At 31.4% G+C, this 15,726-nt stretch overlaps 2 protein-coding genes across 2 annotated transcripts; both read left to right on the top strand.

Moving 5' to 3' along the window:
- The first annotated feature begins 1,396 nt into the window (after positions 1-1,396).
- Positions 1,397-5,258, top strand: LOC120078817 (zinc transporter 1). The gene is made up of 3 exons (XM_039033142.1): positions 1,397-2,154; positions 2,249-2,398; positions 4,647-5,258. Exons 1-3 carry the CDS (start codon positions 1,540-1,542, stop codon positions 4,950-4,952), a joined length of 1,071 nt encoding a protein of 356 aa, XP_038889070.1. The 5' UTR covers positions 1,397-1,539; the 3' UTR covers positions 4,953-5,258.
- A 495-nt stretch (positions 5,259-5,753) lies between these two features.
- On the top strand, positions 5,754-10,549 carry LOC120078819 (leucine-rich repeat extensin-like protein 3). Its single transcript, XM_039033143.1, has 3 exons — positions 5,754-6,817; positions 7,890-8,609; positions 10,015-10,549. Exons 1-3 carry the CDS (start codon positions 6,745-6,747, stop codon positions 10,044-10,046), a joined length of 825 nt encoding a protein of 274 aa, XP_038889071.1. The 5' UTR covers positions 5,754-6,744; the 3' UTR covers positions 10,047-10,549.
- The last annotated feature ends 5,177 nt before the right edge of the window (positions 10,550-15,726 follow it).

The raw sequence follows: 15,726 nt of genomic DNA, 5'->3' as shown, positions 1-15,726 counted from the left end.
TTCATTATTAGGGAATGACCAACTTTTGTTGTGAACCGCAGCAAGTTGCCCATGCCGAAGCTTTATGCGAATTGCCATTAGTCTCCTTCCTTACTACGCTACCCAAAATACTAGAAAAATAAAACAGCATATTATGTCCTAATATTGATATTTGGAGAATGGTTTCTACTTCCTTGTTTTAAGGGCATCTAAATACCCCTAATACACAAAGCATCCAAATCTATAGATTCTCTAAAGTCCATTTTCATAAACTATTTAGTATCTCATAGATTTTAAACATTAAATTTATAATCATTATTATTATCCCTCGGTTTTTTAGTTGATCTTTTTACTATTTTCAAAATCTAAGCCAAATTTTGAGCTTTTAAAAAATTATATATTAATTTTTAAAAAGTTTGTGATTCGTTCTTGGAACCTAAATAATTATCATTGAGACTCTTATTGTTTATTGTCCTTATAACAATTTCCGTCTTTCTCACATTTGAATTTTGGATAGATCCCAAAACAAAAATCAAATTTGAAAAACTATATATATGAAAAAGCATTATTCGTAAAATTTGTGCTATCGATCTCGAGGTCATAATTTCTATTCTCCAACAAAATAAAAACTTGTAAATAAAATTAATACTCATAAACTTAAGAGATGTTTGACCTTAAATAACCAATTTCAATAGTAAATACTATTAAAGTTTGCACATTTATCAAGTAATTCTATATTTCTCATTTTTACTATTTTGCACCTTGATCGAAGAGCTCCATCTTACTCCAATATGTAATTCCATAATTCATTACTAACTCAGTGCCCCAAACACATATGAGGCGTTTGGGGTAAAGACTATTTCAAGACTATAATAACCATATCTTACTACAATAAATAGTATTTTGTAGTTCTCAATTAATGTCAACATTATTTCAAAACTCTCGTTTGCTAACGTATTTTCTATTTTTATAGTATTTATAATTTCACATTCAACATTTTTTAATTATTTGCTATAGTGTCTACTATTTCTTTCTCAAACTAAAATAGTTTACAACTCAAATACATATTATTGTAATCCAAACTAAAGTAATCTATCCTCCAAACATAAACTATTACATATTATTGTAATCCAAATTAAAGTAATGTACCCTCCAAACATAAACTATTATAACCTAATAATAATAATCTAAGACTATAATAAGGAATTATAGTTTAGAGTTATCAAAGCAAATCTAAGCCATTCATGTCCAACAAACATGACTTTTTGAATGAAAGACTACAACATAAAATATTATATTCAGATGTAGAAATTATTGTTTTCTTCCGTCTGTGTATGATTGGAATGGATGCCTCTTAACTCTCGTTATCAGCCAGCCAGTGAATTTTAAAAAGAACCAAACACCTTGCCCATTCTTTTTGTTCACTGTAAGAAAAAAAGAAGAAAAAAACTCCATCCATCGCTCAAAACCCCACTACCCAAAAGTACTCTCTTCAGCACCCTCCACTCCACTATTAATTCCTCTTCTCCTCCACCCCACTTTTACTATCTAACAAGGAAGATGTCTAAATTCTTCTTTGTTTTTATTGCCCTCTTCCTCCCTGCTCTAGTCTCCGGCGGGCGGGAGTCATGTAGCTGTGATAATTCCGATGGCGCTGCCACCGAGCACAACGCCGCAAAAGAAGCAATGAAATACAAGGTGGGGTCGATTGCGTCGGTGCTGGTGGCCGGCGCTGCAGGGGTGAGCCTTCCTTTGGTGGGGAAAAAGATCCGGTGTCTGAGACCAGAAAATGACATATTTTTCATGATAAAGGCTTTTGCTGCAGGGGTCATTTTGGGCACTGGGTTCATCCACATACTGCCCGATGCCTTCCAAGATTTGACCTCCCCCTGTCTCGGCCAAAATCCTTGGGGCGATTTTCCATTTGCGGGCTTCATTGCAATGACCGCCTCCATCGCCACCCTGATGGTCGACACATTTGCAACCAGTTTTTACCAGAGACGTCACTTCAGTAAAACCAAGCAGGTAATTGCTGACCAGGAAAGAGCCGATGACCATGCCGGTCACGTGCATGTTCACACGCACGCCACACATGGCCACGCTCACGGATCCGCCGCTGCTCCCACCGGAGAATTGAGTCTTGCTGACCTAATCCGCTACCGGATTATATCTCAGGTATAATTAAATATTTGCTCTGATGCAATTGCAGTCAGAAAAAAATTGGAATATATATATTGATAATGAATTGAATTTTGGATGGATGTTTCAGGTGTTGGAATTGGGAATTGTGGTTCATTCGGTAATAATCGGTATATCTCTTGGTGCATCGCTGAGCCCTGCCACCATTAAGCCACTGCTGGTAGCTCTGTCTTTCCACCAATTTTTTGAGGGCATGGGTCTCGGTGGCTGCATTTCCCAGGTAAATTCAAACTACATCATCATCTGAATGAAAGGGGGGAAAAATACACAAGAAATTAGTATCATGTTATTTAAGAAATTAGTATGATGTTATGCATATAATATTTTGGTGCAATTCAGCTAAATCATCATCATAATGCATTCCTTCAATTCGCTTCAATCATTTAAAGAAAGTTTGTTAGTATAATTATTTTTAATTAGAGGAAATGGATGACATATAATCCCTCCCCGAAAAAAAAAGGGGGGGAAATGGGTGGTGAATACGAATAATCGTATTCCCCTTAAGTGACGTTATGGGTTTTTAAATGTTGAGGAATATCACACATGTCTCGATTTTAATTTATTTAATGTTAAATTATAAAAAATAGGGCTCTTTTCAAATAAACAAAAATGAATTAATTTATTTACAAATATAGCAAAATGTCATTATGATAAATCGCGATAGATATCTATCAGTGGACAATAGACTGCAATAAATATATATAATAGATATCTATTATAGTTTATCGTCCACTGAAGATATCTATCGTGATCTATTTTTAATAAATAGCGACATTTTACTAGATTTAAAAATATTTTAAGCAGTTTTACTATTTAAAATAATTATCCAAAAAACTTCTTTGAATTTTGTACTTTAGTTAAAAAATACACTTTATTATTATTATTATTATTTTGAAAAAAAACACACTTGAACTTTCAAATGTTTCAAAAATATTTTGAACTCTTGAAAATTCTAAAAATACCCTAATCTTGAAAATAATAATAAAAAAAACCCTAACTATTAGTATATGAAAAAAAAAAAATCAATGATATTCCATTGCATCAATATCTCTAAACTTCAAAAGTTGCAAACCTTTAATTAACCTTTCAAAACAAATAAAAATAATGCAATGACCTTTTATTTACACCATATCACCTCCATCTTCTATTTCATCTATCTTGCATTAATCTATGATAAAAAGTACTTAAATGCATATTGAGTTGTGCTTATCTTTGTGCATCCCACTAAATTGTCAAAATTTTGTTGAATGTCGAAATTTTCTTAATTTGTTGAATGTCGAAATTTTCTTACTTATTTTTTAAAAATATTTTAATTCATTGTTTGTGTTTGTATTTGTGAGGAGAGTGAGGTAAGATAGTATATCTTGGGATGTATCATTATTAACTATCCATGACCTAACACTTCTCTATTTCCCCTCTTTTTGTCTCATCTCTTCTTCAATACCCTTTTACTCCCCTCGTCATTTCCCTTTGTTCCTTGATACTCTTATTGTTACCGATTTTGTTGCTTTATGTTAATTGTTTCACCTTTATTTATTTGAAAAAAAATTACCCCATTCAATTAAAGGTATATAAATGATAGAGAATACCGACGTTAAGATTTAATATTTTAACAAAATTGTACGTTAGTGGTCGAGTATGGGTTAATATGCCATTTGAGTTTAATACACAAAAAGAGAGCCACAAAGAAATTTGGATCATAAGTTTGAGCCACTAATAGGAGGAAAAATAAAGAAAACATGTGCATTACCAAATTTATAATGATGAAGATTGATTGATCAAGATGATATTCCTTTAAGGATCTTTTTGTATTCGATCGTTCATCATTTTGCTAAGTTTTAAGAAAATATTTAATTTGGAAGCTTTGTGAGACTTTATGAGATTCTATGTTTTGACTTGAAGTTTTGATTTATGTTTGGTCGTGGAGAAAATTAGGGTAAAAATTCGACAAATGGGAGAAAAATATGAATATCTATATAAGCTTTTGAAATATGTTCCTGTTTGACTCAATATAACTTTAAATTAACTAAAACATTTTTTTTCATAAAAAAAACTTTTTTTCATTGAAAGGTTAGATCAATATCGATGCAACTTTAAAAGTCCATACACATTTTTTTTATCTAGGTATTAATTATTTTCGTCTATATACTAACAATTAGAGCCATAGTCACGTCAATTTTAAGCTCATTTTTCATCCAAAGTTGTAATAGGTTTTTACTCTAGCGGTTGCGAAAGCATTGCAATTTCTCAAAGAATTATTTATAGTTTTGAAACAAATTGACAAATTTCAAGGGGTTTTGTGTTGATGGTACTTTAGCCAAGTATAAAATACATTGTTTAGTCTTTTATTTACTTTTACAAGTTGAGCAAGAATGGAGAATAGGAATAGGCATGCGTTTTGAGGCGTGGGTAAAGGTTAGATTGAGATTCTTCACAAAATTGTTGTTAATTGGGCCGGGTGCATGCAGGCACAATTTAGGTGGCGATCAGCGGCAGCAATGGCGACATTTTTCTCACTGACAGCGCCTGTGGGAATTGCAGTGGGAATTGGAATCTCGGGAGTTTACAGAGACAATAGCCGGACGGCTCTGATGGTGGAAGGAAGCATGAACTCAGCATCCGCAGGGATATTGATATACATGGCCCTTGTGGACCTTCTTGCTGCGGATTTCATGAACCCAAGGATGCAAAACAACTTGGGGCTTCAATTAGGAGCTAATATCTCTTTGCTTCTAGGGGCTGCTTGCATGTCTGTATTGGCTAAATGGGCTTGATCCACTTTTGCACTATTCTTAGCCCAATCCAATCCAAACCTTCTCAATTTTGATAGCCATCAACAAAGAGCAACGCTACCCCCGCTCCCACTTCAGTAACTGCCTTGGCCACCCTTGAGCACACTAGCCATCAAAATCAAACTAATGTTTGATTTTATATTTTTCAATAGAGTTTTCGTATAATAAAAAACCTATTTTAAAGTGATTTTTGAATATGACAAAAATAATTTTAACCATTTCAAATTCACATCAATTTTTTTAGTATTGTATTCAATGGCCTTAAATTATTAAATTGAGATGCACACTTTTGAATTCCTAATTTAAGGTATTTAATATTAATTTTTATCTTACCACCTACATTATTTAGTTTTAGTTTTGAATCCACACTCCATAGAATCATTCTATGCTTTGTCTATGAAATATTAATGCAAAGTAGATGGAAGGACAAAAGGATAAAAAATAAATTAAAAAAAAAGTTAAATATACAAGTCAAAACATGAGTATGGTAAAATCAACGTAAAAACACAAAAACAACCGTCCTGTATTTTTTTTAAATATAAATTGGGATTAGGGGGTGTTTATGTGTTGAATTGGGTTCAAACACTTTTTAGACCCAATTCGATTGTTCGAGTTGGTTCAAATTACTTGAATTATTTATTTAAAATTTTATTATGTAAAAACTTTATTTTATTATTTTCATAGATTAAATCAAGATCAAGAATTCAATCTCAATTTATATTATGAAAAATTTCTTTCTAAAGTGCTTAAAATTATTTTTAGGATATATTAAAGAATAAATTATTCAGAAAAATTATGAAATAAAATAAAATTTAAAATAAATATATGTATATATAATTATATCATAAATAAAAGACATACATTTTTTACAATTAATAATAAGTTCAGTTGGTTCGAGTTAAATTTGGTTGTTTTGGATAAACACACGAATCAACCCATCGCATAAGATTTGTATTTATTTCAATCAAATTCAATCCAAATAAGTTTGTAATCCAACCCAAAAGCCGTACTTAATTGATTGGGTTGATAATATTTTTCGGGTCATCGGATTTTTTAAACACCCTTATTTGGAATGAACTTCCCGAATGGGCCTTTTGTCTTGGTGGTTAGGGAGGAGGACGAGCAATAATTAATGATTGTTAGAGGCATGAATATTTGTTGATGGAGGAAGGGAATCATCATCTTTTTTGTTGATTATACATTTTGTATTATACGCTGCCTAACTTAGAACTTGACAGAGAGAGCAGGAGTAGAAGGTGGAGTAGAGATCAAGCAAGAAACACACACAGAGGGAGAGAGAGAGAGCCAGGTTCCCCTTTGTTCCATTGGTGAAGCAAGCATATATGCCAAATTTCGACATGCAAATATATTTTTTCAGCAACACAAACTTGGTTTAATTATAAACTTATACCATGCCAAGACCAGTCCTCAAAACCCCAACAAAAAAGCACAAGAAAAAGAAGAGAAAACTTCCATCTCTAATCTAAGATGTACCCAGTTGGCCCTTTCCATATCTTCATTTGTACACATAACTAAGCAAAGTGTCTCTTCACAACTAAAAAAACAATCCAAAGAATCCCTCTTTTTCTGCCACTTGTACAACTTTTTATGCACTCCCTCTTCCTTTATTTAATTCCATCCCATTATTTCTCATGCAGCCCCTTGTTTTGCTCTCTTATCTTCTCTTCTCTTCTCTTCTGTTTTTCTACGCACACTGTACTCACCGGCAGCCCCTTGAGTTGATTTAAGTTTGTCCGAGTTTAGGCTGAGGATCATGGATTTTACCAGACTCTGCCTCCTTCTTCTCTTTGTATCCACTTGTACAACCGATTTTTTCCCTCAATGTGGTAAGTTTTCTACTTTTCTGGGTTAATCTCCATCATAAAAAATAAAGATAACTCACAATCCGTATGAGTTAATGTTAATCCTTCCAAAACCTAAGGCAAATTGGCAGGTTTATTGTTATTTATTTTTAGGCGCATTATTGGAAAATGTGTGCGTAGGTCCCTGATGAAGTCACATCATGGCTATTGGCTATCGGCTAGACATCCACTAAGAAAAATAAGTTTAAAGTTAGGAGGTAGGAGCCATGCAATGCAATTGCACTCACTTTTTGAGCCTATGCGTAATCCGGAGCAATTGTAATGCCATGCTTAACAGACAAGTAAACCGGCATTTTTACCCTTTAACAAAAAATAGTTTCGTAGCGAGTGATTGAGTGAGTGAGGCCCGAGGGCATTTAAAAGGGTTAAATTTATTTTTGTCATTTTCAAAATTACTCTATAACATACTTTTAATTATTTAAAATTAATTTCATAATTTAGAAATTACATTTAAAAATATAAAATTAATTATTAAATTAATTTTGAGTGATTAAAATATAATTTTAAAAATATAACAAAAATAATTATAAACGACGTTGAAATAAATTCCCAAACATGTTCTAAGTTTAGTGCATGAATGTGTGTGGATGTAGAATGGGATTTGTGTTTGGCATATATCCCACACCGCAATCATTTTTTTCATCTTGAATCTCAAAATTCTAATAATATTTTTTTTTTTTGTTCATTTAGGTTCATGTACATTTTCAATATGTTTGTTATCTTCATAGTCTTTCAACTTTTGATTAATTTTAATTTCAATATTTTTTAATGTTCATTTTGATCATTTTACTTTAAAAAATATAGGTTGAAAATATTATTATTATTATTGTTTAAATATACATACTAAATGAATATTTTGCATTACATAAATTAAAATAAACAAAGTTGAAGAAAGCATGAACGAAATAAAAAGTAAAATTTGTATTAACAACTATTTACATGTCCCAATAAAGACATAAATTGGAGATATATTCTGTGTACTGTACCAAGTACCAACTACATTGTGGCATCTCACGAATAATTTGGGTTGTATTAGATGGTAGAAGTGTGCATAGAAAGTCGAAGAAACTCCAGCTGGCGAAATACTTAGATGTAATTGGTCAAAAGGTGAGCCACGTGGATGGTGCGACAAATACCCAACCTTACGTGAGCTCCCCATTCACTCTGCCGCCGTTCGATTCACTGCCGGACAACGCGCCACCTTACTGCTCCTATCCCCCAAATACTCCTCAGACACCTTCCTCGCCCTTCACCTACATTTCATCGCCGCCACCGCCGCCCTTTTATTATCTCCCGCCAGTGCTCCCTTCTCAGAGCCCACCTCCGACCCCAACCTACGGTTTTCCTCCCTCTCCACCCAACCTCACCCCGCCTTACTATTACGAGCCCAGCCCTCCAAGCAACGTTCCGAGCCCACCCTCTCCGATGGTGTTCGTGCCGAGCCCACCCGTGTTCCAACCACCGGTCATTTACCCTCCACCGAGCGTGCCGCCCCCTCCCCACTCCGCACCCAATATAGCCCTCTGGTGCGTCGCCAAGCCCTCCGTGCCTGACCCAATCATTCAAGAGGCCATGAACTATGCCTGCGGGACGGTGGCGGATTGCGATTCCATTCTCCCAAACGGCCCCTGCTTTCTGCCTAACACACTCTACGCCCACGCTTCCTACGCCTTCAATAGTTATTGGCAGAGAACCAAGGTGGGCGGCGGCACTTGCGAGTTTGGTGGTATTGCCATGCTTGTCACCGTCGATCCCAGTAAGTTTCTTCTTTTTTTCCTCATCATTATTGATTATGTTTAAATATACTTTTACTTTCAAATTTTAAGTTTTATTGCACTCCCTATATTTTCAAATACTATTTTTTCACTCTCATTTTTTTTTTTCATTTTGGTCATACTCTTAATTAGTGGTCATTCGGTATAATGAAAATAGTTTAATAAAAATGTATAATAGAAAAATATATAGTCGCACCCCATAATTTGAGCAAATTTATCTTATCATTTTTATAAATATTTTAATTGTGTGAATGATAAGAGATGAGGCATAAAGATGGATGCATCTTCAAGGGTGGATCCATAAATTTTGTTGATGATGACTTTATAATTCAGTAAAAATAAATGAGTAGTACTAAAAATTTATAAATTTACTTCGTGCATCACAACTTCTTCATTTAGATTTCAAATTAAATCTACAATAGCGTTGTAACGACAATAAATCAAGATGAAATTGACAACATAACAACAATATCATAATTTAAACAATCTAACAGGCAGGATAGATGTTTACTTAATATTAAAAAATTAATAAAATAAATATATATAAATAAACTAAAACAAAAAATAAAAATGATATGAAATATGAAAGCCAAATGCATATAAATAAAATAACTTAAAAAAAATTACAAAAACCTACCTCACGGACTTACATGTAAAAGATGTAAAATATCACGAATGTTCTCACTACTGATATACACTTGATACTCTTGATACACTACTGATATATACTTGATATACTTGATAATGATGTATTTGATTGATATACTTGTCAATCATGCACTCGTTTATACTGCTGATAAACTTGATGCAATCATTTATATTGTCAATTCACTTGACTGATATATTATTGATAAATTTAATAATGATGCACTTGATATACCATCGACATACTTGATACATACTAATTTATACTATTGATATTTTTTTTTCTGCTTAATACTATTGATATACTTATAACGATACACTTGATAAAAATTATATTAAGTCCAGTTTAAAGATTAAAAAAACAAACAAAAAAACAAATAAAACACCAAAAAGCCTCCTTCTTCGCAAGCAACATACCCCTTTTACTGTCATTGTTGGAGGAGGTTCACCAATGAAAAGAAACACAGATGGCAGAGAAAAGAAAGGAAGAAGATAGGGTTCTTGGACAATTTGGGAATAATAAAAAATCGAAAAATAAGATTTAAAAAAATTGTCACAGGTGCAAAATATAAAAAATAGGTGACATACTTACGATATCATATTGCTAAATTGCCACTCAATGTCATTTCCCTTGATTTTAATATATTTTGGAATTTTGCATTCGTATTTTAGAATTCGTCGTGTTTGTGGAGTTTCTTTTAATTAATATAATTATTTTGGTGGTTGTCTTGTGGATCACAGGTTATGATGGGTGTCATTTCATTTACACATAGGCATTACGATGGAATGGAATTGTTTATCCACTTTTGAAGACACGTGAGAAAGCTGTACAGAGTAGAATTTTAGAACATAAAACCACTCTCCATTTTTCCCTCACTTTTTTTTTTTTTTTTAATAATTTGGTTGGAATAAATTAATAAATAGATATCTGTTTAACAGTTTTTTTTTTTTTTTTTTAAAAAAAAAAAATTATTCACATTATCTTCATTTTGAAACATGTCTTTTTGAAATAAGGTAAAATGAAAAAAGATTGTGGTTAAACAGGAAAAATTTGTATACTAAACACTTCCATAGATGGACTAATATATATGTCATAATTCTTTAATAATAATATAAAGTCTAATGTTATTGAATAATTTTTTTTATTAAAAAAAATCAAATGCAAACATAGAGAGTATGAGGTGGCTACAGAAGGAATGGAATTTCTTGCAAAAGCGTGTGAATGCAATGTAATTTATTATTATTTTTTAAAAACATAAAAATTATTGGGGATTATACCCTAAATCTCGTGGTTTGTAATGTATAAACAAAAATTCATTTATTTAATAAAATAAAGAAGTATTTTATTTGACATTTAGATTTGTATAACTCAATCCAATAAATAAGATCTGAGGTTATTTAATTTAATGTAACTTATACATATATATGGTTAACATATAAGTGGATCATAGTGATAACCTAAATGGTATGTGGTATATGGATAAGATCGGGTGCCTTATCCTAGTGACATTACAGATGCGACCCATTTTGTAATTGTTACAACGGTTGTAAGTGTTACAAACGACTTGATCTTAATCGTTTATGTGGAGACATGTGAGTGAGGGTATCATATACAAAGAGTTTGTATAAGACCGGATCACGAAATTATAAGTCTTTCTTTATAACGTCGTTACTTGAAAAGACTTACATTTCACTAGGATGACCATAGGTAACTTGATATTAATCTGAATGAGTTGTGAACTCCTGCCTATGAGAGTAATACTTTGATCTATATGGGTAAGAGTAACCTTTTGATCTATATGGGTAAGAGTAACCTAGATTCGTCGACTCAATATGCCTACCATTTTGGAGATTTGTCTGAGTGGAGAGTTGAGAACACAGCTATACAAGATGAAATTCACTTCTTCTCGTCTTAAGGAAAAGTAGATGATTTGCTCCCTTAAAGGCTGATTCTGAGTCTTGAACAATGAGACACCTCACCCTCTCATTGGCTAAAGAGGGGTCTAGTTTATAGTTGAACCATAATTAATTATTCATTAGATAGATCAGTGGTACTCAAGGAGTTAAATGTAAATACAGGGGTAAAACGATGATTTGATCAAGCTGTAGTTAAGAACAATTTGTGAAGGGTCAACTTACTGTTGCTTGGTTATAATATGGACAAAAATATATCTACAGTACAAAAAGTGTAGTTCTCGGTCTTTAGTGGAGTAACCGACAGTTAATGAATGTGGGTTAATTAATTAATCTTGTTTTATTAGTGCTTCTAATTTGTTGGTCCATTAGGTCCCTTTGCTGCTAATTAACGATAATACAAAAAATGAATGGTTTTGGAATAATATGAAATGTTCAAATTATTTAAGAGAAATTTTATATTAATATGATTAATATAAAGTATAATGTATATTGATACATTATAATACATAGTTAATTATGAATGTGATTTATAATTAATACTATATATAAGGAGATTAACATAATGTATATTGATACATTATAGTTAATTATAAATATGATTTACAATCAACAAAAGAGATAAATATTGGGCTTCTTGCAAATTTGGCAAAATAAGTTTAAAAAATTAGACTCATAACCCAAATTTATTACTTTTACAATAATAGTAAAAAAAAAAAAAAAAGGTTCAACCCACCTGGTACATTTGATACACTTGATATACACTTGATATATATTTGATACACGTACATTACTGATACATACTTGATACACTTGTTATATTAGATATACGGTTGAAAATGACTAGTTATTTAAGTATTTTTTTAAAAAATCACAAAAACAATTTATATTGAAAAACATATTTTCTTTAGTTAGTCCAAACACAGTCAAATTGTAAAAAATGAGTATACTAAACTAAGTGTTAATGAGTTTTAGGTTGAATCTCTCCGGTCTATTTTACATTTGTTCTTAAAAATGAAATAAACCACATCATTTAAAAAGAAAAAAGAAAAACTACAAAAGGGATAAAAACGATGTAGCAAATACAAAAACTAAAGTGAGTAATAACTCATATTGTTACGACAAAAAATGCAAAAAGTATACAAATCAATGGAAAAAGTACACAAATATTATACTTTAAATATGATGTATTAGTTGATTGACGTACCAAAAAATGTGGGTTTGTCAAAAGGGCAAAATTGGAATATAGAATAAACGAAAATTTTAATTTGAGAATTTTGCTATATCTATAATTTTTCATATGTTAAAGACATGCCCCTAATTATACATTTTGGGTTTGTCACTCATTGGAAATTCTCATAAATATTTGAATGAGATTCAAATTAATATAATATATATTGATACATTATAATATATAGTTAATTATAAATATGATCTATAATTAAAACTATACCATATGAGAGTAATATATTTGAATAAGATTCAAATATTAATTATATGAATGTGATTCATATATAAATACTATAGGTTAAAATTAATATGAATAAGATTCATGTTAAAACTATAGGCTAATTATATATATGATATTTAGATATAGATTAATTAATTGTTAACTAATCTCATTAATTTAATATATATTAAATGAGATTTAACATTAGTATCAAATTAAAATAACTTCCATTGAGAGTTATTAGACATTAAGAGGAGGGAGTTATCAACTTCTCCCTCAATCATCAATCTTAAGAACACTCTTAATGTGTGGTGGTTGAATATTTTTGCTTTTCTGTAAAAAGTTATAGAAAATAAATACAGAGGACTCTCAACATCTCTCTCAATTGCTCTATGCTTTTTTTTTCCTCTTCCAAAACTAAAATAAATCCAACAATTTGTATTCCTTATCTGAGAATAGCAAGTAAATTCTTTTGGTGGTGTCCATTGTTTATGACCAGTGTTGTTCACAGGAAGATTTATACGAGGGAGATCAATTTCAAGGCTATTCATGACTTGGAGAGGAATTTCTTAAAGAAAATCTTCAAGGTAAGTTTCATTTCTCACTTTTCCTTCTTAAAAGCATGCTAAGATAGAATTGTTTATCCTATACGTTTTATATTATTCTCTGTATTTTATATTCTTCAAATTGGAGACTCAATTGCATGGTGTTCACACGTTTCTGCGAGGAATTCGATTCTTTCAAAAATATAAAGAAGGAACATACAATTTTACAAGATAAACAATTAAATTTTATAAGCATGCAATCTACTTGAGGGGATGAGGAATAGAAGAACTTATTCTTATAGAACACTTCACGAAATTTCTCTTCTCAAGATCACGAACCACTCCTTTGCACGATCACATGATTGCCTTAAAAAATATGAACACCAAAAACTAAAACACAGAACACTACCATGCAGTGACCTTGTTATTCTTCAGCAATGAATGAAGTGGTGAGACTTGTTTAGAGTTTTTGGAAAGGGAAAGGAAAATTTTGCAGAAAGAGCTTTTTGAGAGAGAGAGATTTTTCTAGTGAAATCGCGTTCAATTATGAATCCTATTCACATTAAATTTTAATCTATAATATTTATATGAATCTCATTCATATAAATAATATATGAATCTTATTCAAATATTTATCTCAAACATATTTATAATTAACTATATACTATAATGTATCAATGTACATTATACTTTATATTAATCACATGAATATAATTAATACATTTAATTATTTTAAATAATTTAAATAATTCAAATTATTCCAAAAATTTATTAATTGTTTTTATCCTTAGTAAGCTAGCAAGGGGATCTTATGAACTTACGGATTAGAAGTTTCAATTATACGGAATTAATTAATTAAACTTTTTAATTAAATTAATCAACATTTATTAACTGCAGATCACTCCACTAAAGACCCACAACTATACTCTTCGCACTGTAAATATATTTTTGTACCCATGGATATAACCAATCAACAGTAAGTCGATCTTTCACGAATTGCTCGTAACTACGACTGGATCAAATTATCGTTTTACCCCTATAATTACATCTAACTCCTTAAATACCATTGATCTCTTTAATGAACAAACAATTTATAGTCCAACTATAAACTAATCCCTCTTAAGACAGTGAGAGGGTGAGACCTCATTGTTCAAGACCCGGAATCAACTATTAAGTCAACAATTCATCTATTATTTCGCGATTCAGTCTTATACAAACTCTTTGTATAGGATACTCCCACTCATATGTCTCCACATAAATAATTAGGATTGAATCGTTTGTAACACTTTACAACTATTGTAACAATTACAAAGTGGGTCGTATTCGTAGTGTCACTAGGATAAGGTACCAAACCTTATCTACATACTACAGACCATTTAGGTTATTACTTAAACATGATTCACTTGTATGTCAACCACATACACGTTTGAGTTACATAAAATTACTTTGGATCTTAGTTTATTGGATTGAGTTAATGCAAACTAAATGTTGAATAAAATAAGATGTTATTGTATCAAATAAATAGTTTGTGTATAAAGAATTTACAAAGTATGAAACTCACGAGATTTAAGACATCAACCCCAACAATCTCCCAGTTGCTCTAAAGTTAGTGAGGTGTACAATATAAAATATGAATCAAAATACACAATACAATCAACTAGGTTATACAATATATCCAACAATAGGTACTAGATAATATTTGTAAATATTTTTGTGGCTAAATCAATGCAACTAGATGCAAAACTATGTTTCATAAATTTAAATGAAGATGAGAATTAACTTATACGCGTCTATGGTCACCCATACTAATGAATGTATCATGGTACTCTAAAAAATTTCCTTTTGTGCTAAAGAGTCACATACAGATGTGCTAGTGGCAAACGGTTTGTAGTTGGAATCCTTATGGGGCTGCTTGATAGCCTCCATAGAGTTGGGTTAGGTGGGCTTAAAAAGCCCAAGCGCACCTATGTTTGATGGCCGCTTAAAAGAAAACGGTGAGTTTTAAACCCACCATTTTACTTATCATTTTCTTTCCTCGTTTCACACTCCATTTTCAGGCATTTTAATTACTCCCCCCCTTTCTCTCTCTCTTTCTCTCTTCCCGTCATGCGTTTTCATTACTCACATCTCTCTCTTATCTCATCTTCTCTTTTCTTTCCCCGTCCAGTCTGTCTTCTTCATCTCGTCTCTTTGTGCTCCTTCCGACTCGAATGGGTTGTATTCCTCTCAGATTTCATTACATATTTGAATTTTCTTGCTCAACGATGCGTTTCTCTTCTTTGGTTTATTTGTATGTCTATTTTTTTTAGATCGAGTAGATACGAACGATTTCCTAGTAGATCTAACGATATTTCTGTAGATCTAACCATTTTTTGGTAGATCTAACTAGTTTTTTAGTATATATGAACGAATTCATAGTAGATCTATTTTTTTTTTCTATTTAGATCTAATTTTTTTTTCTGTTTAGATCTAATTTTTTTTTCGAATGTTTGATTTCTCACTGAAGATTTGTACGTTGTCGTCTTGATTTTCTCATGTTTTATT

Source organism: Benincasa hispida, chromosome 5, assembly GCF_009727055.1.
Source record: "Benincasa hispida cultivar B227 chromosome 5, ASM972705v1, whole genome shotgun sequence".
Lineage (NCBI taxonomy): Eukaryota > Viridiplantae > Streptophyta > Magnoliopsida > Cucurbitales > Cucurbitaceae > Benincasa > Benincasa hispida.
The sequence above is the reverse complement of the archived record's forward strand: the minus strand, read 5'-3'. Positions and strand labels throughout refer to the sequence as shown.

Excerpts from the sequence above, each read along its gene's own strand:
- LOC120078817 (XM_039033142.1), top strand. The coding sequence starts at position 1,540 with ATGTCTAAATTCTTCTTTGTTTTTATTGCCCTCTTCCTCCCTGCTCTA. Across the intron at positions 2,155-2,248 it reads GCTACCGGATTATATCTCAG|GTGTTGGAATTGGGAATTGT; the intron begins GTATAATTAAAT and ends TGGATGTTTCAG. Across the intron at positions 2,399-4,646 it reads TCGGTGGCTGCATTTCCCAG|GCACAATTTAGGTGGCGATC; the intron begins GTAAATTCAAAC and ends GGGTGCATGCAG.
- LOC120078819 (XM_039033143.1), top strand. The coding sequence starts at position 6,745 with ATGGATTTTACCAGACTCTGCCTCCTTCTTCTCTTTGTATCCACTTGT. Across the intron at positions 6,818-7,889 it reads CGATTTTTTCCCTCAATGTG|ATGGTAGAAGTGTGCATAGA; the intron begins GTAAGTTTTCTA and ends GGGTTGTATTAG. Across the intron at positions 8,610-10,014 it reads GCTTGTCACCGTCGATCCCA|GTTATGATGGGTGTCATTTC; the intron begins GTAAGTTTCTTC and ends TGTGGATCACAG.